The following is a 27,464-nucleotide window of genomic DNA, read 5'->3' as shown; positions in this document are numbered from 1 at the left end:
TAATATTAAGAACATGACCGCAAACTAAACAATAGTTGTTAACTTTTAAACATTTATTTTAAGTGCATCTGCATTTAAATGATTTTTATAATAATCTTTATTTTTAGACAATATACCATTCGATGAAATTGAAATGAAAGACTTTTGAAATTAGACACCCAACAAATCCCCATATTAGATTATTTGATAATCACTTTTAATTATTGTTAAATTAAAATATCACTTTGCCATCTACCATTTGCATATTGATCATTCAGGTAGTACCTTTTTTTTATTCAGATAATGCAGTTATCCCCAATTCCGATATATAAATGTGAAAATTTTGAAAGGAATATCTACATAGCTTCATTTGAAGAGTATTGAAAACATTATCCTATCCTGATTTCAAACTAGCAAACAGGATTTATTATTGAACATTCTTTTTGACAATTCCTATTACTTTCTCTGTGGGAAATTTACAGTTATTATTTAAGATTGTGTAACTTGAGATACAGTGGGTTTCTACAGAATTTTTTATTGCTATTTGTCGTCATATGATTGTGTAAAGTGTAAAATGAAAGTAAGTCTGTACAAACATACCCTTCACTTGTCTCAGTAAAAATAAGTTGTTTTACCTTTTTTTTGTTTTTTTACCATAAAATTACAAGAAAACACACTTTTCTCCTATTAGCTTTGCTCGTAAAACAGATAAAGTTTGTTTTGGTAATTTATTTGATTTTTGAAGGGTATTTTTTACATTGTACTTTTCTACAATAAGTATATTTACATTAAAGATGCACTTCATGATCCTGCCACCAAGGAGAAAATATTAACCTGTGTCAGAGTGCAGTTCATCCATGCATTGTGAAAGAATATTTGGTGGTTGTACATACAAATATAGTGGCATATTTATGACATTGTATAGGTTGTCGGAACTATACATATAAATCTTTCTGTAAATGTATATACAAAAACTGAATTTTGGATAGAAGCTAGTGAAATCCAATATGATAAATCACAAGATATTTTTTTCTTATTTTCTTAACTTGACATCAGTATGTTTACACTGCTACAAAAGGTTATGTTCCACTGCTGCCTAACCAATGTTTTTAGTTGGCAAACATTTGTAGAAAAGTCATATGCAACCATGTCTATGCACCATACATTCAACCAGTTTCATATTTTTACCAGAATGGTGCTACATATTACAATGATAAAATTACAAACTAAGAAAACAATACATAAATTAAGGTAATAATTGTTTTACAGTTCTGTGCAGAATTCTACATTTTATTTACAACATGCAAATAAATCCACAACACACATGGAAACTTCAATTTGCATTATAATCAATTTTACATATAAATATCTTGAGTTGTATATTAATAAAATGTCTGAAGTTCATTCTCACATACATACATACATACACAGTTGTCAAACAAAATATTATCAAGTAAGTAAATATACTCTCAATACCTGAAACATTGAAAATAAATACAGTAACAACAAAACTAATTACATTTAGATCAAGGCTATCATTCTTGAAATATCATGCATATAATGTTACAGGAAACGAGGTATGTAGCATATATCAGAGCAACTATTGAGATGAATAGCTGTTACACTCATTTATCCATCAGTATGTAAAGTGAAAGGTAAAGCTTTTCAAAGTACAAATTTGTGTGTGTTGAATTTGATAATTGTACCATGTATCAATATATACAAGCATATTTTTTGCTAAACATGTTTCAGGTAACCTGTTTCTGAGTAATTTTCCGTATTTCTCTTCTACTCCTTTACATGCCAATTGGAATTACTTGTAACAAATTGGCTGCATGCACACATACTCTTGATTAAATGCAAGTAAGCTAGTTCCCTTTGCATGCCTTTGTACAACAGGGATTGTAATCAAGAAGCCAGACTCTCTTGCACAGTTATGTGTAGCCACTTGATTGAATTGAGATTCACTATTTGTCCCAAAGCATTCAAACTGTGATGACCTGGAAGAACAAGAGAAATCAGCCAACCTTTAATTATGTCTAATTGTATGATAGTACAGTGTACAGTTTCTATACAACACACATCTTGGTGATATTTTAGGAATGTTACAATGTCCTAGTCACATTACGAATATGTAATTGTCATTTATGTGCTGCGCTGCTTAAACCCTTCTTGGATGAACCTAAAAATAGTTTTTCCAAGGAGACCGGTGTTTTGCTGTTTATCAGAAAATCATAGAAAATATGCTGCTAAGTGTTAACAAAATTTTCTGAAATCTATAACACATTATTTCTACAGATATATAGCCAGCCCCCGTGGCAGAGTGGTTAGCACAGGGGTCCCAGGTTCAAATCCTGGCATAGGCATGGATGTTTGTGAATGTCTATTCATCAATTTCATCATATCATCACTCATCCCAATCTTCGCAAATTAGCCAAAAGTAGCACAAAAAGTGAAGTAAAATAAAGCATATCAATCAATCAACCAACCACAGATATAATGTTACATTGGTATATACATTTTCTCACATTATTTTTTCTGTTACAATTTTTTGAAAGTAAAGAAATTAAACATTGTAATAAAAGTTATGAAAAACATATTTCAATACAAAATATAGAAATTATTAATTACAAATAACCAAAAAACTTCTTGACATTGAAATTTTCACTAAATGTGAAATGCGAAGCAGAATTCTCGTAAAAATTTCCACAATGTGCACATAAATTATTCAGTGTCAAGAGTATAAACACAGTGCAACATTATTCAGTTCGAGTACAAATTAAAATACAGCAACGAAGAGAATGTGACATCTAACAGTTGAAATTTGAAAGGGGTGGTTACAACACGTGCAGAAGAGAGATAGTAGGATTATAGCCTATCGTTCATTCACAATAAAATTTTATAGTGAGCAGCAGGCTGTGCTCATTGCCCATCTTATTGGACAGTAGTTGTACGATGAGCTATGCCCATACATCGTCCATAAAGGGTTAACTTCTTGTATACAGCAGTGATAGAAGAAAAAGCCATCATGGTGGCCATGTAGTCAAATCATGAAGGTTAATGACACTGAAGGTCCCATGTTTGACTCCCAGTCAGGGCATTGATATGCCTGTTTGTGTTCCTTAATAGTGGTGGTTTTTGTTATGTAATACCATACATACCACCCCGTGCATCCCTCCTCACTTTGGGTACTGGTGACGCCATGGTTTAAGGTGTCTTGTTTTTGGAACTTATGTTTTCTTACAATTTTTTTTTTGGGGGGGCAAGCAAACTAACCACTTAAATGCCCCTCCCAAGACACTTGGCAACTTCAGTACCACATCATGACTTTATAGTAAGAAAGTAAAATTCCCCATGCAAATAACACCATGCCATGAAGGCACATTTAGGGGACATGGGGGTAGCCCCCCCTCCGAGACACATATTTGTGCTTGGTCATTTTGGAGGTGGTGATGTCAGCACCATGCTCCAGCTGCCTTTTCTTAAAAGGAATGTCATTTCTATAATCACTAAATATCTAAATAAACAATAATGATGTACCTGTGGTTTTGTCATCCTTAATTTCCTAAATTCTGGAACGAAGGTCAGCATGAAGAAAGTGATTAGCACTGCTATGATCCATTCCGTGATTGTACTTGTAACATGGAATTCCCAGCCTCCATCTTCAGGGCCCCATTTGGGTCTTGAGGTTCCTGTAAAAATTATATTATTTTAGTGGCATAAAAATTTTGTATTGACAGCTTAATACTGTGCTGTCGTGTGGCCATATGGACTAACTTTTCAGGGGAGTTCATTGAAGTTTGATGCATGTGAATTTAGAATACGGAACAAGATTTGCACAAACATTTTATTAATTTTGATAATTCACACGACAGCCAGATACGTCGCTTTGGAATGTGATGTATTAGCATGTAAAAAACATGTTTTCATCAACTCATCTCCAACGGAAAGTGGAGCTACAACAAAACAGCATTTAGACAACAATTTTTTTATTCAAAGCACTGTTTACCAGGTCAGTTTTACAAATTGAGAGCAAAGTGTGCAGAATAGAGGTTTGTTATCTCATAGAAACAAAATCAGCATTCTTCCGAGTAAATTTTCCTTCTGCCTAATACCATAGTTTCGAGGGCCTCCCCGAGGGTGCAGTCTTAACCTAGTAATCAAGAAGTCCAGAGTTCAATACCCAGTGGAGGCATATAGTTGTTCGGATCCCACTTTAAACTGTAGGTCCAGTCCCGATTAGCCTTACTGTGCATAAAGTGTACTTTTTAAAACACCAACTCAATCAATCAATAATATCCGGGATATCTGGATTTCAAATTATCCAATATCTATTTCGGATGCAATGTATAATCTGGATATCTGAATATTAAGATAATTTGGATATGTGGATAATTCAGATAATCTGTGTATCCAGATTTTTAAATATCTAGTAAATTATCCAATGTCCGGATAAAATTTTATCCAGATTTGGCCATCCCTAGTTTCAACATCAAGATGCAGGCAAGTATTTTTAGAATATCTTGGGCATAATTACTTTCATTAATTTTATTTACAGGGATTAATATGTGGTGCAGCTTTAAGAAGGAGACATTCTTTATTAAGTTAGCCACTTTCAGGTCCTGTGGCTCTTGATGTCTGCAAGATTTAAAACAAAATATTTTTTAGTTTGCAGGATTCTTTAAAATGTTTTAACGTATTGAACATTCCTTGTAATAAAAATAGGAAAATGCTTCAAAAGTTCTTCACTAGATTAAACAAGTTTATTTATGCACAATCTTAAGTTCGTTTAGTTGGTCCCAGTGGAGATCCCACTTTAAACTATAGGTCCAGTCCCAATTATCCTATATGTGGACTTAAAGAAAAAACTCAAACTCTATACTTTTTTCTTGCTGTACTAACCTTTAAACTCCATTTCAGCTTTTGCTAGAGCAAATAGGGCTATGAAGAAAACTATTGTGTTGAGAACACATGTGACAAATCGGACCTTGACTGTTGTTAGGCTCACAATTGGTCCTCTCATATACCAGGAAGCGGCTGTCTGGAGAAAAGAGAATGCATAATAGTGTTGATTCAGCAGACAAACTTAGCTATAGCTACATGCAGGATCAACAATGGAATACAGAAAGCTCACTGTTACATTGCACTATTTTATTGAAGACTTGGATGGTGTATGAAATTAGTCACATAATTAGATAAGTGCTGAAAGAGTGAGTGATTTCAGTGAGAGGTGTCAATGCTAGAAGAGCAAATGATAACTCATGAAACGTAAAATATTTGGAGAAGTCAGGAGTGATGTTAAAAGTTAATAATACTCAGACACGAATCTCAGAGTATACAAGAAGTCTTGCACCTTAAACTTAGATTGAACATAAATCTTAAGACAAGGTGTTAGAAGAATGGTTTTGTATAATACTGTTACATTTTCCCATAGAATTTGAATATTTTAAATGCCTAGTGAGTTACATAAAAAAAGAAAACATTATTGAAGACCCGATAGCAGGTTCGAATCCTGGGCTGTGCAACTACCCATAACCAAACCTGGAAGTAGGGAATATTTATCAAAGTAATCCTACTTTAACAGCATCCAAGTAGCATAGAAATGCAAAAATTCCTTGACAAACTCTGCCAGCCCTCTTATCATGGAACTGAAGCTATTTATTTATCTTTGCAATCGAGTGGCCCTTCATCATTTTCATCATATTAGCACTCATTCTCATCTTATCTGCCGGCCCCCGTGGCAGAGTGGTTAGCACATTGTGCTCCGATGCCAGGGTTCCTGGGTGCGAATCCTGGCCTGGGCATGGATGTGTGTGTGTGTGTCCATTCATCAATTTCATCATATCATCACTCATTCCCATCTTTGCAAATTAGCCAAAAGTAAAAATAAAGCAAGTCAATCAATCAATTATCTTAGTGATAAGCCAAAAATGCCAGAAAAGTTAAGTGTAATAAACTAAATCAAATCAAACCAAATATTGAAGACCTGATTCATCCACTAGTGATAGCTTCATGAAAACAATGTTATCAATTGCTAATAAAAATACTTATTAATGTTTGTTTGGTATACACCTACATTCACCATGTTTCAAAATTATGTGAACGATTTCAACTTGTTATATTTTATTCATACATGGTCAAAATAAGATACAACTTCATTCATATGTAATATAACTGTCCAATTATAAGTGCCAATGGTTATCGCGAAGTTAACTCACAAATGCTCAATGTGAGCACCCTTCATTACTCTGCACTCTACACATGTCAATATGGTAATCAAACTCCATCCAGACATGTTTCAGAATGTTCTCATCAATAATTTGTACCGCTGCGCTAATGCGAGGGATCTAATGGAGTTCTTTGGTGGTGGATCTTTGCGAAATCGTGTACGAAACTGACGTCACACACTACCTACCTACTCTTGCAAAATACTTTCTCCCCACCACTGGCAGCCATTTTACAATTCAGCCTGCCACCTGGTGGCAGAGTTTAGAACTACTGGGACCATTCCAAAAAAAACTTGATGTATTTGAATATATTTCACTGGATTTTCGATCGGTGATTATGTGGTATTGTTCATGGAACATGTTTTTTTATTGTTCAGATCATTTTGAAATGCCCTGTATTAAAAAACAGTTCTTATTTGGCATACAGTGTTAGTGTGTGCATTAAAATGGGTGACGCTTTGTGTTTCTGTTGAGAGGTTGATGGCAAGTTTATGGGCTCAAAAAATTACATACTCTGGATAGATAATTGGGCAAGTGAAATATACCTTTATAGCTTCACTGACGAAAATGATCTCAACTGAAAAATATCCCATTTCAGCCAATTCAATATACGCACTGGATGCCATACAAGAGAGATTTTAACTGTTTCTAACATGTAGTTGTATACCAAACCAACATTAAGTGACATACTAGATTATCAAGGATTTTATTAGCAACTGACAACATTGCCTTCATGAAATCATCACTAGTGATTAAGGTCACTCATGCATATGTGCTACCTCGAAACATTACTTAGGAAATTGTTCCTGGGCAATTATGTTGCATACTGTGTAGCCACATGAAGCAATTTAATTTCATCCCTTTAAAATATCAACTAAAGGATGTTCCCGTGATCTTGAATCAAACTGACAGGGTGGATGATGCACTGCCTGGCAGTAATGGCTGATGATTGGGAGGCAAGCTGCGAGGGACACCCCTTGAATTTCCTCCTAGCAAGAATCTTTGCTGCCTGTTATATCGTCAGAATGACTGTTAGAGCGGATGCGACAGAGCTGCTTGCGAAGCTGTCATACCTGTTGGGGTCCGCCATTTTGAACAACTGTTTGTTTTGTTTTCATTGTAGAGGTGCTACGATACACTTTAGTAATGTCCATATTAAATCTACAAGCTGCATCTTTCAGTTGTCTCATTCCACTGTTACAGGCTAATAATTTTTTAATGATGCATTTGCGATCTGATGTTTCTTATCTCATATTGATACTTCGGTCAGTCTCCATCCACCCTGTCAGTTTGATTCAAGGTCTCGGAAACACCCTGTATAGAAATAATGTAGGGGTACAAGGAGTTCCCAGACATATTGTACAATTGCTCATTGAGAAAGTCCCTTAGCTGATCCTCACTCTATTTTTGGCATCTTTTTACAGATTAATCCACAGAACTTATTTCAAGTTTCTGTTGCTAAACAAGGGTCCTAGTCAGTGCCTGAACTGAGGGGGTATTCTCCCCTAGATAACAAAATTTTTGCAAAACATCCCCCCAATAGTCTCATTATCACTATGTTAAACCATGGCAAAATTCCCTCAGAAGCTAACCCGAAGGCTTGACCAAACATCCCTCCAGCTAATATTTTCCACTTCAGACCCTGGTCCTAATATTTTAGTTTAATGTATCCAGTGGCGAAGCGTAGAGTTCCTAGCAGGGTAGGCACAGAAGTGCGATAATTTCCATTAGTTGCTTAAATCTGTAAAAAGAAAGGGAGGGGGGGGGGCTATGTCATCGAGAGTGGTTCAATGTCTCTCCAGACCGCTTCTTTACTTGCCAGTGGCGTGACGTTTTCAAAAGTGTTGTTACCGGCCATCAGCACGATAATTATGTCTTAGACGTTCTCCCCCACCCACCAGATGTCATCGATCTAGATTTTTGTTCACTTCTGTTTTTTTTATTTGTTTGTATTTTTTGAACCCCTGATTTATGCACGCAACTCCAGAAAGAACTACCAATCATGAGACATCGCGAAAATCCAACGAATAGTGCTCGAGCCCTGTTGTCAATTCTTCATCACTTTTTTCTAAATTTATTTATTTATTTTGCAATTGAGGTGAAAAGGGCTAGAAGAACCCCATAATTTTCGGGTCAGTCTGACGTTTGTGCCGTGAGCAGACGACAGAATTCCGCACTTTCAGCGACTGTCAGTTTGGTATGTTCTATTGCTGCCAACTTAGTTTTTGTAGCAAGACTTCCTCGCACCGAGGAAAACACCATTGTTATCTGTTGTCTAACTAAAGGAATGGTTGTAGTTAATTCCAGTCTTGGCTTTCTAGATAAATGAATTTCTGACACCTGTATGTGCAAGTAAACATAATTTAAATTTTGAATATTTTCGTCTCATTTGTTCAGATCTATGCTAATCGTGACGATGAGAATGTATGGAGAATGAATTAAAGATGACCAGGAAACATTGACATGACCACAATTAGGTCACCTGGCTTCGTAACGTGTTAGGATGACGACTACGGGGCTTTGAAGAAAAAAACATAAGTAAAGGTGACCTCTCTCATTCAGTGTGTATACTTCGCATCCTAGTTTGTTCTACCCCTTGTGTTAGTAGACACCCTTACGTGATAACAGAACATAGGATCCTTGTTTGGGACCCGGCAACACGACAGGTTACTATGTAACATATAAACAGGTTATAATAATTGTAGTTGCTTGAGAGAATAGAATCCCAATTTTAGGCGCAATTTAGCTCTTTTCTGCCAATCCAATGTGACAACACTGGCATGTTCCGCCAGACCTGAAACAGACATGGCCCGCGCAATAACCCCATAACCCTCTTTGTCCTAAACCCAAAAAAAGTCTTCCCTTGTATTGTACTTTATTTGGCCGCCCTCTGCTCTTGTTATCCCTTCAGGGTAAACGAAACTGCCTACCTCTTCGCTTGTGTCGGCTGCATAAAAAAATATCTGCTTGTAATATTTATTCAACGACAGTGTTAACGCATTAAATAACGTTTCAACAACTTTGAAATTTTTAAAATATTTTGCTGTCACTTGCCACTGCTACTTGCAAAGGAAAATATACTTGAAAACATTTTAGAAATGATTGTTATAAGAAGGAAACATGACAGACCAAAAGTGGGTCCTACCTTACCGATGATTACTTCTTCACTCAATTAAGAACTCGATTGTTCTTGCATTTCAGTCCAGCACTTCTTGCATAAATCTGATCGCTGCACACGACACCAATCACAAAGAAAGCTCTACCGCCACGAACCTCGCGCTCCGAGCCAAGCGCCAAGCTCCCTTCTAGCGTCGTGAGCAGGAGGCAAGTTTTCCCAGAGGGTGAACGAGAGGGGAATCCCCGTTCACGATAAAAATAAATTATTCTATTCCCAGTGAAAGTAAAACTACTTTGTAAATATAAGGCGTAACTATCATTTTAATTTACGTAATTTGGTATGAAGACTTACTTTACAAATATAAGTTCTTTGGACTTTCTGTTTACGCTACGGTGTTGGGTGAATCGACAAGACCATCAGCACTCTGACCAGAAAACGAAGTCAGAACTACAGTACTCCGTAATTTTCAATTTCACTTACACTTGTCGATGAAAGGAAGGAAAACCTAAGTTTCGTACAAAATATGGAGAATGTACAATGAAATAGAAATATCTCTGCACGAACACAGGCTAATGTTTATAAAAAATGCCGGTACACCACAAATTTCCAACCCTGGCGGAAATGCAGTGTTGCTGATATGCTGTTCGTCCTAGTGGGTAACACCGCGAGGCCGGCCTCAGGAGCACGTTATAAGCATACGTACAGTACTCGTAAGATTAGGCTTCCCGCATATACGACCGTAGGACGGAATGTGAAGAGAAGAGGCCCCAGCAAATGTGCCTCACTCCGTGGAAAGTTCGTATACTGACTGGACAGGGTTAGAATCTTTTTGTAATTATCATAAATGAAAATTCCAAACTTTTCCATTGCATTACATATGTTTTGACGAAATAAGTAAATACACATTTAAAAGAGTAATGGCGTGGGTAGGCCCGGCCTCATAGGACGCTTCGCCACTGAATGTATCTTGGCTTGCATTTTGGACATTTCTTTGTGCAGCCTACACAACTTAACAACAGATTTGTGCATTTTCTATATTTTCCATGAAGAACGACCCAGTAGAAATGTTCCATATATGGAGGCCATTGTTTAAATACATGCTATGAATGTTCAATGTTCAGACACCTTTCGAGACATTGAATGCATATTATAAAACAATATAACTGTAGTTTATTTAGAAATTGTAAGATTAAAAAAATCATTTACCATAAATTTTAAAGTTATATTTGTACTTAGTCCCACAGATGAATGTTTTAGCTACAATGAATATTCGTACTATACCGTAAGTGCCACCAAAGAATGGAATTCCCTTCCAACCTCTCCAACATCCGTTCAATGCCATAAGCTATTTGAAAAGAGGCTTAAAAATCATCTACTAGCAAGGCAGTTAAGCACTTAATCCCAAGCAACTTTTCAGTTATAAATATATCCAAAAGTAAAAAGAAAAAGTGCTCCCCTGTGCTTAGCACCATGCCATGAAAGCGTATAGGGGGTGTGGGGGTAAGGCCCCACACTTTCTTGATCCGGTCATGAGTGGGGGTGATGTGATCAGCATTATGCCCCTGACCACCTTTACCCCCCAGGGTTTCCCCCAGGTACCCATGTCATTCGATGCTGGGTGCGTGCCGGGGCCGCTTCCAACGTTAGGAAAGTTCCCGGATTTGAACCGGCCGGGGATCAAACCCGGGACCTTGAGCATGGTAGTCAGACGTGTTACAATTAACAATTAACAACTGCGTGCATATAACCTCTTATAGCTATTAACATTCTAAACTTCATTATTTTATTCCTTTTACACTTTATTATTATTATTGCTATTATTGTTTCATTGTTGCTCGTGTCATACGTATACTAAAAATGAAAGTGACTAACATTAGTTATCTACATAGGTGCCGACTCCATGGGGCTTGGAGGGGGGCTCGAGCCCCCCCAATGTTAACGATGTGATGGCAGAGTCCCCAAATAATTTTGCTTAAGAAGATCTAATGTATTATTTTGCTTCTCTTGTAAAGTTTACTCTGAATTGTGCCACATGAACGTAACTTTAAATACACATTTGAAAATTTCTATACCATCAACTTTTGGGGGGCTGAGACCTCTAAACCATCAACTTTGGAGGGGCTATGACCGGAAACAGCAAAAAGTATATAATTATTAGTATTGGTAACATTTTTACTAAAAAGAGTTTCAAAATAACGAGTTGATATGACAATTATACCAGTATGTTGTTTGTTTAGTGAATTCTGAACAATTTGAGGTCGTAAACACGACTTTCTGGCAATATTGATACGCGTATGTACGATACCCGAGACCTCCGAATCAATGCGAGTTGAGACAACCACCCAACATGCTCGTCTACCGAGGCTGGCATAAAACTGTTAAGTTGACCTCTTAATGTAAATACATACTTTTCAATAAAAATATTAATTGTTATCTAAAAAACAAATGACCAGGCACAAAAGACATAAAAAGACTTTGAAACAATTTCTAAACTTTTTTCATGTTACATTTCTTTTGCATGAGGAATATGATAGCTGCTTAAAAATTGCTATACGAAGACGTAATTTTTATTTTTAAAAAAGGGAGGGAGTGAGTCATTCATTCATTTATTTCAGTGATCAGAGCCCCCCCAATAATTTTGACAAGTCGGCGCTGCTGGTTATCTATGTCCATTATTTATACATATAATACATTTTCCTTTATTTTATTAAATTTATATTTTAATGTTCAATCCATATCCATTATTTTTACACGTAATCAATATATTATATTATTTTTGCATTGTTATAATCACCCAGACAAGGGTCTGTTGTAAGGGCAGCCCCCGAGACTGAAACATGCCCACTCTAATAAAAATTATATTATTATTATTATTATTATTATTATTATTAAAGAAACATGTAGTGAATGGATTTTAAATAGAAGTCAAATATGCACAAGCAGAAGTTTTTCTTTTGGACATACACACATGCATGCACTTACACCACTAATATTATACCAATTGTCTACTTACTTGAGTCCAGTGATAAACCGCACCAACTCCAAAAGCGAAAAGAGCTCCAATTGAATGTACTGCAAAGTCTGTTGTGACCTGAACACTGCCTGCGATGAATATTCCAGAACACGATAAGATAGCACATACTGCTCCTATCTTGTTTAGCCTCAGAAGCTTGTTTGTGTCTGCTGGTTGGTTTTTACAATATTCTTTAATTTGATAATACCTTATGTAACCAAATATTGCAACTGGAAAGAAAAATATATTTTGTATTTCCAAATTATATTAGCTACCATCACACAAGTTAACAATGTGATAACTACAAGTTCTGACAAAAGCTATTAGACAATAATTCTTGAAACTTTCCTGGTGGCGAATGATGAAGAGGTTTTCCGGGATATCAACCAGGTTATTTCCGGATAGGATTCCAAGCTTTCGAGAGCTAACGTCACTCTCATCTTCATTACTTCAATTCCTGAAGATGAGAGTGACGAAAGCTCGGAAACCTATCTGGAAATCACCTGGTTGATATCCCAGAAAACCTCTTCACTGTTAAACTATTCGCTATGTATAAAAAATGTTTCTAAATAAGGTTTAAAACAAGGTTTTGACATTAGTTTACATGTGTAAACTTGTACTGACAGTTGGCAACATGAAATTAGGCAGAAGGGTCATTCCATGTCAAATCATCCAGAATTTTGTGAAAATGTCACCCACCATCTCCGATTTTGATGAAATTCGGTATACTTATACAACTTTTCATGCTGATTACAAAAATGACAACTTTTTTGAGATTGGTCAAGGGGTTCAGAAATTACGAGTTTTTAAAAATCTCCGTGTACGCCACATGCGGCTCCACTTTGAATGACACACATTAGGTTATAAATTATTGTATCTTCTCTCAGGTTTGCCGTAGAAACTTCAAGTTTCTTTTCTTTTGCTCAGGATAGAGTAAGCTTTCATTTAAATAAGGTTTCAGATCAGTGTATCAATAATCATGTATTTTATGTATAGTTTCATGTATTTTTTTAGTCAAATAAATGACTAACTTCAAGAGCGAATTTCGTGCAATGCCCCCCCTTCAATTTCCCCCAAATTTTATATACAGGTAGCTCAGAGTGGGTACTAATGTTTGATGGAAAAATTGGGATGGGCGGTTCAGAGACAGGGTGATAAAAAAATAATTTGCATTAAAAGTTAATCTTATTATAAATGCTTATGTATTTAGCACAAAGTCTGAAGTATAATATGTTTTGAGGTATAATATTCACAATTTCTGTTCACTATGTGTGAAGGTAAGAATAGGCGTAACCTGGCGGGGGCAAAGGGAATCATTTGCCCTATCCAAAATTTATAGATTAATTAAAACCTACAAGTTAAATATATTTTGTGAACCTCCTGGCACTTGAGGAACAAACAAAAAAAGAGTAATTATTGTGATTTTTCAAATGTATTTAGCAAATAATCTTTGACACTATTTTAATGGGACGGAAAACTTTATGATTCTGTCAACCCAAAGATAGTTCCCAAGTTATGCCCATGAAGATAGTACCGAAAATACTTACTCGATTGTATTATATGCATTGCAAAAATTTCATGCACTATAAATTGTGCCGTTCACATTTTCTGTTCCCAACTGTAAAAAAAATATATCTGTACCTTCTCTGGAAGCTACGTAAAAGGATTTTCTTGGAATTGCTGGCCTGTCAAGGAAGCTATGCTTTGTTGCATGCTAACTTCATCCACGCTTTACTTCAATTCATATCTACTTGTATGTGAAAACTTCGGTGTTTTAGGTGGACTGTCGAGCTAGAAAAAAGTCATCATCGAAGTAGTGGATCTTTGGAACTTGTTGAACTTGGAATGTAGGAGAAAGAAATAGGTGGAAGTGGAATCAATGACACCATATTCAAAATACCGTGGTCAGTATTCAAATGATTTCTTAATTAAAATCGTTCAAGCAAAGTTAACTGTGTTTCATCATTTATTTGCAGTAGTAATGTAAGTATATGAAGACATAGTATGTACTAGAAACGCAATTTGTAATTTTTACACAAATCAATGATCATTAACTGTAAGTTTCTTTCACAGTAACTGTAAAGTAACTCACAGTTACTTTCAAAGTACCAGTAACTGTAACTGAGTTACTTTTTAAATGAGTAACTGAAACTCGGTTACTTGTAAAAAGTAACTTACCGAACACTGCAAATAGCCTGTAGACTAAGTTCAAAACAGTGCATTCTTAATCTTCCTGGTGCTGTTGTATAGTACTATGCAATCGCTGACACATTGTACTGCGGGTTGTTGTCATTTCACCTTACGTGATTAATAAGAAATTTATGCCTCTAATACTATTTCTATGGAATTGGTACTTCATTGCTGCACTTGTTACTTGATACTGTTCATGTCTATACAAGTCTTCTAAGTGTTCCAACCACCCCATCACAAGGAGATTTTCTGTGGTATGTGGCAAGAAAAGGTCCATTTGGAAAAACTTCAATCAGCACAAATGTGTATTATTATTTCTTACTTCATATTACGTATCTCCGTGAAGAGTAGTAAAAAAATAATTCCATATTGAGATAAAATGCACAAAACGAAGAATGTTCTCGAAGAAAATTTGCTAAACTTGAGAATGCTAATGATGAGGATTATAATTTTTCAAAAAATTGAAGACAGTTGAAACTAACTTAGATACAGTGGAACCTCGATTTTACGTTGTTCAGGGGACCAAGCTGAAAAAATCTTGAATGCGAAAAAATGTAAAACCTAGGAAAATTTCTTAGCAATTTGCTATGTTGGGACCACTAAGATTGAATGTAAAATACAGAAAAATATAAAATTGAGGAACTTGAAATCTGGGTTCCACTGCAATTATTATTTTAATTAATCTATAAATTTTGGAGGGGGAAATGATTCCCTTTGCCCCCGCCAGGTTACGCCTATGCTTACCTTCACACATAGTGAACAGAAATTTTGAATATTACACCTCAAAACATATTATACTTCAGACTTTGTGCTAAATACATAAGCATTTTTAATAAGATTAACTTTTAATGCAAATTATTTTTTTATCACCCTGTCTCTGAACCGCCCATCCCAATTTTTCCATCAAACATTAGTACCCACTCTGAGCTACCTGTATATAAAATTTGGGGGAAATTGAAGGGGGGGCATTGCACGAAATTCGCTCTTGAAGTTAGTCATTTATTTTACTAAAATAATACATGAAACTATACATAAAATACATGATTATTGATACACTGATCTGAAACCTTATTTAAATGAAAGCTTACTCTATCCTGAGCAAAAGAAAAGAAACTTGAAGTTTCTACGGCAAACCTGAGAGAAGACACTATAATTTATAACCTAATGTGTGTCATTCAAAGTGGAGCCGCATGTGGCGTACACGGAGATTTTTAAAAACTCGTAATTTCTGAACCCCTTGACCAAACTCAAAAAAGTTGTCATTTTTGTAATCAGCATCAAAAGTTGTATAAGTATACCGAATTTCATCAAAATCGGGGATGGTGGGTGACATGGCCTGGATGATTTGACGTGGAATGACCCAGAAGCAGAATTTTCGCTATTGCTATTATCATTCTGCTAACAACAATTTGTTTTGAGATTTGCTACAATATGTATTCACATTTTACAGTCAATCTTTGTAATACATCTGATACAATATAGCTGCTGTATTTGTTGAAAAGATGGCAATGGTCTATTTTCCTTTGTAGAGAGGGTTGGCATTTGGCAATACTAGGGATACCCTTTTTTTTCCCAGACATATTTCTAAATTGGCAATTGTTTTTGTACTAAATTGCACATAAAATGAATGGCTCACAAAGAAATTTAATGCAATTTTCTTGCTTGCTCCCCTTGCAAAGCAAACATTGAAGTTCAATTTGTGCACAGAGAGGCTAATCGAGACTGGATTATAAGTTGGTGATGTTACCACTATACCATTGGGGAGGTAAAAAATTTACACTTGAAAGTATTGGTGTCCTATTAAATTAATACTGTTGCTGAGAAGGGAGCATTGTGAAGGTGGGGGGGGGGGAGGCACTGAATTCTACTCTCCCCCAGACATGGGCATTTCTATAAATGGTGCTGCATGTGTATTAATATGGTCCAATGAAAGAAACCTCATAATAGATGAATAATAGTTTTTCTTGTATGTACGCATTGCTTGCATTATAGAATTATTTTCTTGTAGTTTACGGTTATTACAAGCATAAGAAAACAGTTTTTCTTTGTGACGTTTCAGGAGAACACACAAAGAAAAACTGTTTTCTTATGCTTGTAATAACTGTAAACTACAAGAAAATAATGAAAGAAACCTCGTAATCGAAAAACTTCCTTTTTTGTGTACCTTGAGTCAAAAGAAATACAAATGAATCAGTGTGTATTTTTAAGATAAGGGATTCTTGGCATCCTCTCCATAGAAGAATTTCTGTCAATATCCTTGCTTTTGAAAGAGATAGAGATCTCAAGTTTAACAATAGGATGCTCTGAGATTTTCTGCAATTTCAACACTGTCGATGATGATGATTGGAGAGTGAGAAAAATATCATCCCTTCAGATGTGGCCAAAAGTCAAGTAAGTTCTAACTGCTCAGATGGGCTCCCAAGAAACAAAATTTTGAATTGTTCTCAAGCACAGAAATATGCTATATACTGTATATATGACACCCATTGAGAAAAATAGTTGGATAATATTTACTTTTTTCTGCCTTGAGAAATCGCCACTTATGGTTTATGTCCTAAGAATGGGTAACTAAGCCCTGTGACAGGTTAAGTTTGCAGCAGGTTTTATGTATTAATCCGCGCGAGAAAGGTGCTCAGAATCTCCCATGCCAGTCTTGCCTCAACCGCCAAGCTGTTGATATCACAGACGGTGAGAAAATCTGCAGTATTGCAGCGGAAATATATTCTGCGTGTACGTATGGGTCTACAGAGGCAAAAAGTTGCTGCAAACTTAAAACCTGTTGCAGGGCTTAACTATTTTATCTAGTTATAAAATTATCACTGTATCTTATAAACTACATAAAAGTACTCACGTAATAAGCTGCCGATAGTTGTGCATATTGTAAATATGGAACTCTCTGGTGGAGTAGTTCCTGTGTCACTAATATATGGAAAGAAATATGGAACATGTCCGAGATATGTTGAGATGAGGTACCTAAAACAAATTGAGAACATGAGATGGTAGATAATGTTAAATATTTTTCTTTTAAGAGTGCTCAAATAACTTATACTCTGTCTTGCTTATTTCTGGAGCAAAGCCGTGCATAGTGGCAGAGAAGGGTGGAAATTAAGTGGGTAGAGCGAAGCAGTAAACGCTGCTGTGAAGACTGGTAACTGTAGTCACTTTCCCTCCTTCACGCAATCCCATTCCCTCTCACAAGATCATTGGTGGAACCATCTTGCATCACTACTTGCATAGAGACTTATTTTAATTTTCTTGCTCCAGAGATACTCAAGACAGAGTATACTCTATAAATGATTCAGAATTCAGATCTTTACTGATCTTCAGGTAATATAATAAGCACAAAATTACCAATGATGCCCATGTTGCATTTGAGAGGTTATTAGAACAATATCAGCTCTTCAAAAAATTAATTATTATGGGTATTATTTAGACTATAAATCGTTTCCTAAGTATTTGAATGTCGGAGTCTCTAACCTACATTAGAAATCTGAAGAAATTGAAAAGACAGCTTTATTAATGAACAATTCATAAGAAATAAACATACCAAGATGATAAAATTGAATAATTATACACAACCACACACGCATGTGCCAACACATTGATATTTACTTACGTAGTTATAAAACCGACAAGGAATGTGACTGATGCTCCGAGAGGGATAAGATACAACTTGCTGTACACAGGATTGTCTTCTGGAATGGAAAAATAAATCAGAATAAATGAGTTGTTGCTTCTTATTAATAATCAAAGTAAAAAAGAGGTCTATGCCACATAGGAATATCTTATTACTGTTCATAAGGTTTTGCTTTCATATTGGAATTGATACCTTAAGAGAATTTCTCAAAGAATTTTAGAAATTGTTGTATAATTAATGGTAAAGAAGTTGTACCAGTGGGAGTGAGTTTAAAGTTAATAAAAATAAATTTTCTTTATTACGCTGGAAGGTTCAGCCAAAGGCTGCTCTGCAGTGACGTGCACTGAGGAGTAGCTAGTCTAGCAGAGATAGATTAATCAATCTCACATCTCTAATTACTTTCAAATCACAATATTTATTGTCTTGTTAAAGCCACAGTTCATATGCAACACTTTCTTTTTCACGCGCTTCTTGTCCCTCGGTGTGATCTGCGGACAACACTGGCCTAGCTCGCTCTTCTTCCGCCTTAGCAGTTCCAGGTAGAAACGGGTTTCCTAAGGAAAAGGGAAGATTTCTGCCTCTACCTCCCTTGTCCCCTTGCCCCCCGCTTAATGGTTGAAAGCCCGTGCTTTTAGGTCCCTCAGTCTATCACCTATAGGACAGATAGGGGATTGGATTCCCTTCGATTCCTTTGTAAATCCTCTAAAGAACTCAGGGTAAAATTTTCTGCAGTACTTATGTTCTCTGTATTTACACAACTTTTTACACGTTGTACAATATGTATGTATAATATGGGATGTAGTTTTATTATTTATGAAATGGGAACGTGTTATGTGCAGACAATAATGTTTTGCTTTCTTTCTTTCTTTCTTTATTTTATTTTTTCAAATATGGAATATATTGTATTTTGATTAAATTACAAATATTGGCTCAGTCTCTCTCTCGCTCTCGTTTTAGTAGTGTTTTTTTCAAATATACTAATCTCTTGGCCTCCAACGGATGTATTTATTAGGGCAAGAGAACGCACATTCATATTGTTGTTGGTTTGGTTTATTTTACTTCGCTTTTCTGCCACATTTGGTTATCGCAAAAATGAGGATGATGTGATGAAATTAATGAAGGGACCTTGAACAATCCAGTCCGGGATTCGAACCCGTGATGAGCGTGCATTCTTGTTCCTGTGTTGTACTCTACAGTGAATAATGAAATAATTTGAAATGAAAAATGTATCTCAGAACTCAAGAAGCCAAATGAATATTATTGAAGAAACTACAAAAAAGTGTGTTTTGCTACCTGTTTTGTTTCTGTGCATAAAGTGGACTTAAAACACCAAATCAACCAACAGTGGGGGAGTGGTTATCACAGCGCGCTACGACACCAGAAGTTCCGTGTTCGAAGCCCGACCTGGGCATGGGTGTTCTATGTGTTTGTCCCTTCATTAATTTATCGTATCACCTTCGCAATTAACCAAATGTGAGGAAAATGCGACGCTAAGTAACAAAAATCAAGTCAAATCATTGATTGACTGCTTTGATTTTATTTATTTTAATTCGCTTTTCCGCCACTTTTGGCTAATCGCAAAGATAATACAATATAATTGATGAAGGGACACACTCAAAGAATACCCATGGCCAAGCCGAGATTCGAACCCAGGATCTATCGCTTAGTAGTCAAATCAAATAATTTTTATTTTCAAATGGGGGTGGGGGTTGTGTGTACTTTTTTTAGTATTCATTCATCATTTTGCAATCTTTTCCTGTTATTGACGTTCTATTTTTAGGAATACTGGGCCCTAAAGGGGGGAAAGGGTATGAGCCACACCAAGCCCCCCCCTTGAGCACGCCACTGATTGCTACCCCAAGTGTCGACGTCACCGCACGTCACTGCTGCTCTGCCACCTAACCCTTGTCAATATGATAATACATATAAGATGAGATAAACTGCCTATGGAGCAGTAAGCTAAATGTAAAATAATACACAGATGAAAAAAATGAAAAAAGAAAAAAATACATAGGAATTAGTTGGATCCAAAAATAAGTGTAACTAGAAATACAAAAGACAATAGTGTAGTGGTAACATTGTCGCGTTGTGATGAAGGGGTCACCGGTTCGATACCCGGTGGAGGCACATGGCACAGTGTTTCGGATACCACTTTAAACTGTAGGTCCAGTCCCGATTAGCCTTTCTTTGGGTAAAGTGGACTTCAAACCACAAATCAATCAATCAATTTTACAACTTATTTTAATTTAGATCGATCGGCGTCCATGGGCCGACTCCCGCCGCCCCCTAACTACGGTCCTGAACTTGATAAGACCAGGAAAAGAAGGCATTGCGAGCGAAGCAAGCAAGAAAATTTTACATTTGGTGTTTTTATTTGCATAAAATTCGAAGTTGTGGGCGGTAATTGCCCCCTGCAGGTACACTTGGCCGTCAATGTTTGCCCCCCCAGAACTGACTTCCGTTGGGGGCAATGCCCCTCCCCCCTGTTGTTTCGCCACTGATATTACTGTGTTGTTTCAATAGAGACGAAATAATTTGGCTATTTGAATGGAAGTTGTAACTTAGACCGAAACCCAAATTTTATTTATATGTATCCCATTGGCGGTTATTTGTTCGGAACGTTGGTGGTTGCAGTGGAAAAACATACATCCATGTCTTGATCAAGGTTCGAAGTTTGGAGCTTTGGCATTGCAGTGTTTGACGCTGCCCACCCCTCCACGGAGCGGGCTGTTAGTACTTAGCGCTCTCATGTTGTGTAAAACGTTAAATGCAAATGTACTGTCCACAAGACAAGAATATGGCCCCTTTGACATACGTATTTCAACGTTCTGAATGGGCGCTGTAGTTCTGAGGTTGGCAACTCTGTACCATCTGGACGAGGCTGTAACCGGCGTGCAATCACCAGGCCCATGAAAGCAGATATAGCGTCCGATACGCGCGTAAAAGGATAGGGAGGCCTCCAATGCTCTCTTGTGGCAGAAGCAGAGTACACACAACAACAGAAATTGCCCTTATGATTACATTATGGAACTAATATTCTCTAGAAAATAAGTTCAGTAATTATCAAAGTAAGTCCAGAAATATGTTGTGGCGGTTGTGGTTGTGCAACTTTGCTAAGGAGCAGCAGCCACTGCTGTATCCGCGTATGGAAATGCCTCATTCCTATGGAAGTTCACGTAAAAAATTAAACACGATTCGCATTATAGTGGATCAGTTCTCACTGTAGCAATTAAATAGATGGAACTGAGATGCTAACTAAAACAAATACAAACTGGAAAGAGGTGTTAGGGGATGGTCATAACCCCTCTTTGGACTTTTTCCTTTTAAAAAAGTCATATTTACGAGTATTTTGCCACATTTTCCTGCAATTTTGGCATTCAAAATGCTTTTTCAGCACCCTAACTTCCGTTAAAAACGTACCAGTTCGGCCTATGCACTGATCCCCCCCAACCCAACAACGTTAATGAAAAATTAATACTAAGGGTTTTAACTTTAAAGAGTATGGTTATTTAAATCTTTTCTAAAAGGGATAAATATTCTACATGTTATCACTTTTCCTGCTTAAAAAACAACTTGGCTCAAAAATTAATTTTGTTGTATTACATTTATGTGTGTGTGACTCTCGTTAACTTTGTTTTCTGCCACTTTTGGTTAATCGCGAGCGCGACGGTGAGGATTACTGATGATATGATGAAATTGATGAAGGGATACTCATGAAGAACACCCATGTCCAGGCCGGGCTCGAACCCGGGACCCCTGACATTGTAATATGTGCTAACTACTCCCCACGGACCTTCAGCGTGTGATGTATCGTGACATGCCAAATGCCAATCCTTCGTTTATGTGAAAAGATGAACTTTAAAGTAGATCAAAACAAGTTCGGCATCAATAGCTAAAGATTTTCGCATCTACAAAGATGCAGTACACAATGCTTCAAGGAAAGAGAACGTATCAATCGCAGGCAATGTTGACTTTTATAATTAATTGCATAGTTTTTATTAAATAAGTTCTGGCGTGTGTCGCATAACACGTAAATAATTATGCCCTGATTTTATGGCCTGTAATTCACAGACAGATGGACGGGCTAACGTAGGAAATTGTTGTAGCATGTGCATGATGATATTATTGCATGTATCAGTTCTGATCATTTCTAAGATATTTGATAGGTCACGTGATTTTTATCATTGTCTTCCACGAATAAACAGATCGTGGTGATTTGACTAATATTTTGCCGGTCTGTCATCTACAAATTTTCATCTGTGTATCTGCAGCACTTGTCAAGATATAGATGAATCTTTTGACAAGTTTCGTTGTTTTATTTCCGCCCTTACAGCAATCGACTACTTGAATACCTTTCGCTATTAACAGGTGGCGTTGTTGAGCATGTGCTTGGAAATTGAAGTCAGTGGGAAGTCATCGTCCGATTGTGCCTCGACGTTCTTAACATTTACACTTTATAACTTGATTTATGCAATTACGTAGTGCAAATTAAGTGTAACGTTTTCGTTAAACTGTGCTGTTTGTTAGTTGAGTACGTGCAGCTTGAGAAACTTGGAAGTGATTTATATTTCCGATAGTTGACATTTTTCTGCAGTGATAAACAGAGGTGGACCGGAACATACGTAAGGTAAGTTCTGTTACTAATTGTGCATGGGAATCATAGGGAGATAAACTCTTAATCAAGAACTAAATTTAGGCAGTAAACGTCCACTCTGAATAAAGGACAAACACAAAATACCATACATGAATATAATGATAATAATAATAAGTATTATATATATATATGTATATTATATATATATGTAGTGTTTTCAGGCGTTTAGTGTAACTGCCCCCCTACAATATTTTCTCGCTCCCCTTCCGCCCACCCCGTCACTTTTTCCTGGCGCCGTCACTGCTGATTCCCCTCTATATACATTAATTAATTAATTGGAACATTAACTCCACCCAATTCAAACATACATACATATTTATTCTTACCATCCTCCACTACGCCTTCATGAATATTCTGGGCTAAAAGTTATCTCTTATGGTTACCCTCTGTCGGATTCTTGACAGCGAACATCAATTTTTTTGTTACTCACATGACAGAAGAAAAGCATGAATCACACTTGATAAGGAGAAGCACGTGCAACAGAAAACGTGTGTCTCCCGTAGGATTAGCTCTACGTTTAAATAGTCTCTTCCTTCATGGACCATTTACACGAGGCCAATTGTGAAGACATTCCACTAAGCTAATTCAACATTGGCATCGTGTGAATAGAGGCAACCAGCCATTGTCTCAAGCCACTCCACTAAATTAGAATGGTTTCAAAGTTTTCGGCGCCAGTAGTCATTGGATTGGCTTAGTGGAATGTCTTCACAATTGGCCTCGTGTAAATGGTCAATTAGTCACACTAAAAGGATTGGAGCGAAGCAGAAGACGCCATGAGAATTATTGGAATTTAATCTGTATTAAATTATTAATCCTAATGACTTTTTAGACTACATATCCTAGGGGGCAATAATCATGCTTTGAAGATTGATTGTTTTATTTTACTTCGCTTTTCTGCCACTTTTGGCTAATCGCGAAAATGAGGATGAGTGATGATGTGATGAAATTGAGCAAGGGACACTCACAAAGAACATCCATGTCCAACCAGACCGGAATTCAAACCCGCGACCATGCTTTGAAGATAATAAACTTTAGCGTGGACTTTTATTACAAGTGTCCAACTACTTTTGTTCCTGAGTTATAGCTTTCCAAAATAATAATAAAAAAAATGCATGTTTCAAATCGTCCTATATGAACTAGCTTCATCTATAGTGTGCATTGTAGTTTCTGCAAGCAAATCCGTACCAAATTCATATTTTTTTTTACAAAGTTTCAAATTGAAATAAAAAAATGTCACGAATATTTCCCACGGCAATGTCAATGAAAATTACTCAGAAAAAAAGTTATAGTAAAGTATACATTTCTTTTACCTTCTCCTACAAAGAACATCATCATGCTATATGTACGTTTTACACAAGAACTCTACAAACAAGAGGATGCTGTGAATTCAATAATAATACACAGTAAAGTATATAACTTATAATTTTCAATGGAGCAGCATCCTCAATGCTTGTAATTTCAGGTCCGGAAACCTCGCCCTTACTTGTCGTTGCGTAATTGCTTCCTGTTGTTACTATTGTTATTTATTATTTTATTATTCTAAGGAAATGTCTAAATTAAGGAAATATCGAAAAGTAAAAGTAAAAAAGTAAAGTGCTCCCCTGTGCTTAGCACGACGCCATGAAGGCGTATAGGGGGTGTGGGGGTAACGCCCCACACTTTCTTGATCCGGTCATGAGTGGGGGTGATGTGATCAGCATCACGCCCCTGACCGCCTTTACCCCCCAGGGTTTCCCCCAGGTACCCATGTCATTCGACGCTGGGTTGGTGCCGGGGCCGCTTCCATCGTTAGAAAAGTTCCCGGATTTGAACCGGCCGGCAATCTTCTTTTCGCTATTTATTAACTTCCCTTCATCATACCAAGTGATGACGTCAATAGGTGACTGAAATAAGCCCACCTTCCCTATTTGCTGAACCTAAAAGAAAATCGTGTGATAAGCCTGGGCACCCACTGGGAACAAGGACGTATTTAGGACGGGGTTCTAAAAGACTAACCAAGTTCTAAAATTAAATAATGAAAATATACTTGTTTAGCATTTATTGTGTAATCTATGTTTTTTTAAATTTCTTCTGAACTTCTTCGAAGGCAAGGATTATATTGGGATCAGTCTGCTTTTAATTGACAGTACCTAAAAAGGTTTATTCACGCTACTACCTATGACAATATGCATAAAATATTGATCAGGAACTTTACTTTTAGTCAATCTAACATCCATTTTTTGTTATTCAATTCTTTATCTATGCCGCGGTAGCTCAGTCGTTAGGTCGTCTGACTACCATGCGAGAGACCCGGGTTCGATCCCCAGGGAGCAGAACCGGGATTTTTTCCAACTCCGGCGCCCACCAAGCGTTGTATAAAGTGGATACCTGGAGGAAACTCTGGGGGGTAAAGTCGGCCAGGGGCGTGGTGCTCATCATATCACCCCCACCTTCGGCTGTGATCAAGAAAGTGTGGGGCCCTAACTCCACACCCTCTATATGCCTTCATGACGTGGTGCAAAGCACAGAGGAGCACTTTACACACTTACTTACAATTCTTTATCTATTTTACATTAATTTCCTTCCAAGGGAACTTTTTTCATACAAATTTTGGCGATCTTAACTACACGTAAGATAGATAATGAATACGTGCTGTTATTTCTCTATTCGCATACTGTCTTTTTACAATATTAATTAATTTGGATATTTTAATTAATATTATTTTAATATATAATTATATTAATATAATTTATTAATATATTATATATAGGTACTGAGGCGAACGATGTCATCAACTCGAAGTCTCCAATTAACGAATAGTGATTCTATGTTCCCAATGCCATTTTGGAATCATTGAATTATACGCATGAAAGAACGTTTACAATACATTACTTCAATGCAATCGTTGAATTTTCACCATTCTTACTCACAGACAGTGGCGTGTTCTGAAAAGTTCACCTGTATAAATGTATACAACACATGTCATAAACCCTTGTCCTCTCTTACTTTAACGACAGTGTAAATAATATTGAACACTGCAAGTATCAAATTGTAGATCTAATAAGCGATTATCAAGTCGTGAGAATTCTTTAAGTGTATAATTGTGAAACCATCTGTTTTGTTAAACGCGGGTACTTCATTTCTAAAATATAATAACTAAGGAAAAACAAGGGAAAAGCATATAATCTTGTTGGTGAAAGATAATTATCAACATTGTTGTTATTTACTTGTTGAAAAATAAGAAAACCAGTTCCCTTTAAAATCCGGTGTCTAATAATAACCATACGAGGCAAATTATTAGGTGGCCTCGAACCTCAAAGGCCCAAATAAGTGCATTTGAACCTATTACTGGATCTACAGTAGTTTTACATGTAATGGAAGATAAGTACAATCCACAAAAAATTCACTGAAAATAGTGTGGAATGGGCGGCATTTACACTGGCGGGGCAAGACCATGAATCCGACCGACCTTGCTCCTACCAGATAAAAGTATTACAAGAGTAAAAAAAAAAACCTTAAAAGTCCAATGAAAATTGTAGGATAGACTGTATACATCTCAAATTTACATGAGGTATCAACTGTTGTTTACAAAACGACCTCAAGGCTGCAACACTAATCAAGTGAGCTTCAAAACGCCATTTTTGTTGTTTTAAAGATGGCGCCTCCTACACACACTTGCACCAACGAAGAGGAGTGATTTCTTGCCTCTGTCAGCCTAAAACTTACAGAAATTTCTCGGCAAATAAAAATTCAATATCTGTGTGCATGCTTACCACACCAGCAAGTTTACTAATGGAGGAGAAAGTTCGACAATGGCCTCAGTTCGCAGGCAGATGGGTGGAAAGGCCTCCGCAATGGCTCATAAGCGACTGCACGTAGACCCCAAAGATTTATTCTTCTTAACGTATAGAGGCACTAACTCAAAGTTGAAAATATATGGAGATCAGCAATAGGTCTGTGCTAAAATTCAGCAAACTTGTGCAACCCTTCTGCTACATAGAAACACATAACAGATTTTTCTATCTTACAATAATACAAACTCATAACATAACAAATAACACAAAAAAACTGATAATTTATATAACAGATCAATGTTAATTAGCGATAGTAAGCTAAAGTTCAGGTTGCCAACAATTAAAAATGCCAACGTGGAAGTTTTTACATCGCCAAAAACACGTGGCGTGGTTCCCCCACTCCTAACATAAACAGCCAATAGGAAAACGATATTTTATTGAAAACCAGGGAGAAATTGATTCTCCCTTGTAATTGAAAATTGGCAAACCAAGCGAAAAATGCATTATGCTAAGCCTCACCTTTCTTCCGCACATCCATTGCTACTACTGCTTCAGTTGATTCCATCATTTCTACAACGCAACTTCCGAGCAACTAAGACGCACGAGAAATACAACCGTACAGCACGGAATTGCTATATAGACAGCTTCTTCTGTTTGTGAAAGATTACGAAAAAAACATATAATGTCCTTCCGATAACACGAAATCTGTTTCAGCCCTGAAAAGGTCGCATCCGGGATGTAACTTTACGCCCTTGAACTCTCCGCATACATCACACTTCGAGTGGCAAAGTAGTAAAAAAATTAATAAAAAATGTTCCCGGATGCTCTACATTTTCAAATGCGTATATAATGTCGTTGTATTCCAGTGTCTCT

The 27,464-nt window shown here is 36.6% G+C and overlaps 2 protein-coding genes across 3 annotated transcripts in view; one reads left to right on the top strand and one right to left on the bottom strand.

The window, feature by feature from the left end:
• Positions 1-86: 86 nt before the first annotated feature.
• LOC145985437 (DNA damage-regulated autophagy modulator protein 1-like) lies at positions 87-27,266 on the bottom strand. Its single transcript, XM_083119482.1, has 7 exons — positions 27,111-27,266; positions 18,144-18,222; positions 17,379-17,500; positions 12,338-12,567; positions 4,882-5,020; positions 3,520-3,671; positions 87-1,979 (listed from the first exon to the last, which is right to left on the bottom strand). Exons 1-7 carry the CDS (start codon positions 27,157-27,159, stop codon positions 1,965-1,967), a joined length of 786 nt encoding a protein of 261 aa, XP_082975608.1. The 5' UTR covers positions 27,160-27,266; the 3' UTR covers positions 87-1,964.
• Positions 22,570-27,464, top strand: part of LOC145985436 (1-aminocyclopropane-1-carboxylate synthase-like protein 1) — a 56,127-nt gene continuing 51,232 nt past the window's right edge. For both annotated transcript variants that reach the window (XM_083119481.1, XM_083119479.1), the window contains exon 1: positions 22,570-22,791. The gene's annotated coding sequence lies outside the window, so the exon portion shown is untranslated. The remainder of the gene's footprint in view (positions 22,792-27,464) is intronic.

Source organism: Lepisma saccharinum, chromosome 3 (genome assembly GCF_977018435.1).
Source record: "Lepisma saccharinum chromosome 3, izLepSacc3.1, whole genome shotgun sequence".
Lineage (NCBI taxonomy): Eukaryota > Metazoa > Arthropoda > Insecta > Zygentoma > Lepismatidae > Lepisma > Lepisma saccharinum.
This window is presented reverse-complemented; position numbering and strand designations above follow the sequence as displayed.

Excerpts from the sequence above, each read along its gene's own strand:
- LOC145985437 (XM_083119482.1), bottom strand. The coding sequence starts at position 27,159 with ATGATGGAATCAACTGAAGCAGTAGTAGCAATGGATGTGCGGAAGAAA. Across the intron at positions 12,568-17,378 it reads AACTATCGGCAGCTTATTAC|TTGCAATATTTGGTTACATA; the intron begins GTGAGTACTTTT and ends TTTTCTTTCCAG. Across the intron at positions 3,672-4,881 it reads AGCTGAAATGGAGTTTAAAG|GAACCTCAAGACCCAAATGG; the intron begins GTTAGTACAGCA and ends TAATTTTTACAG.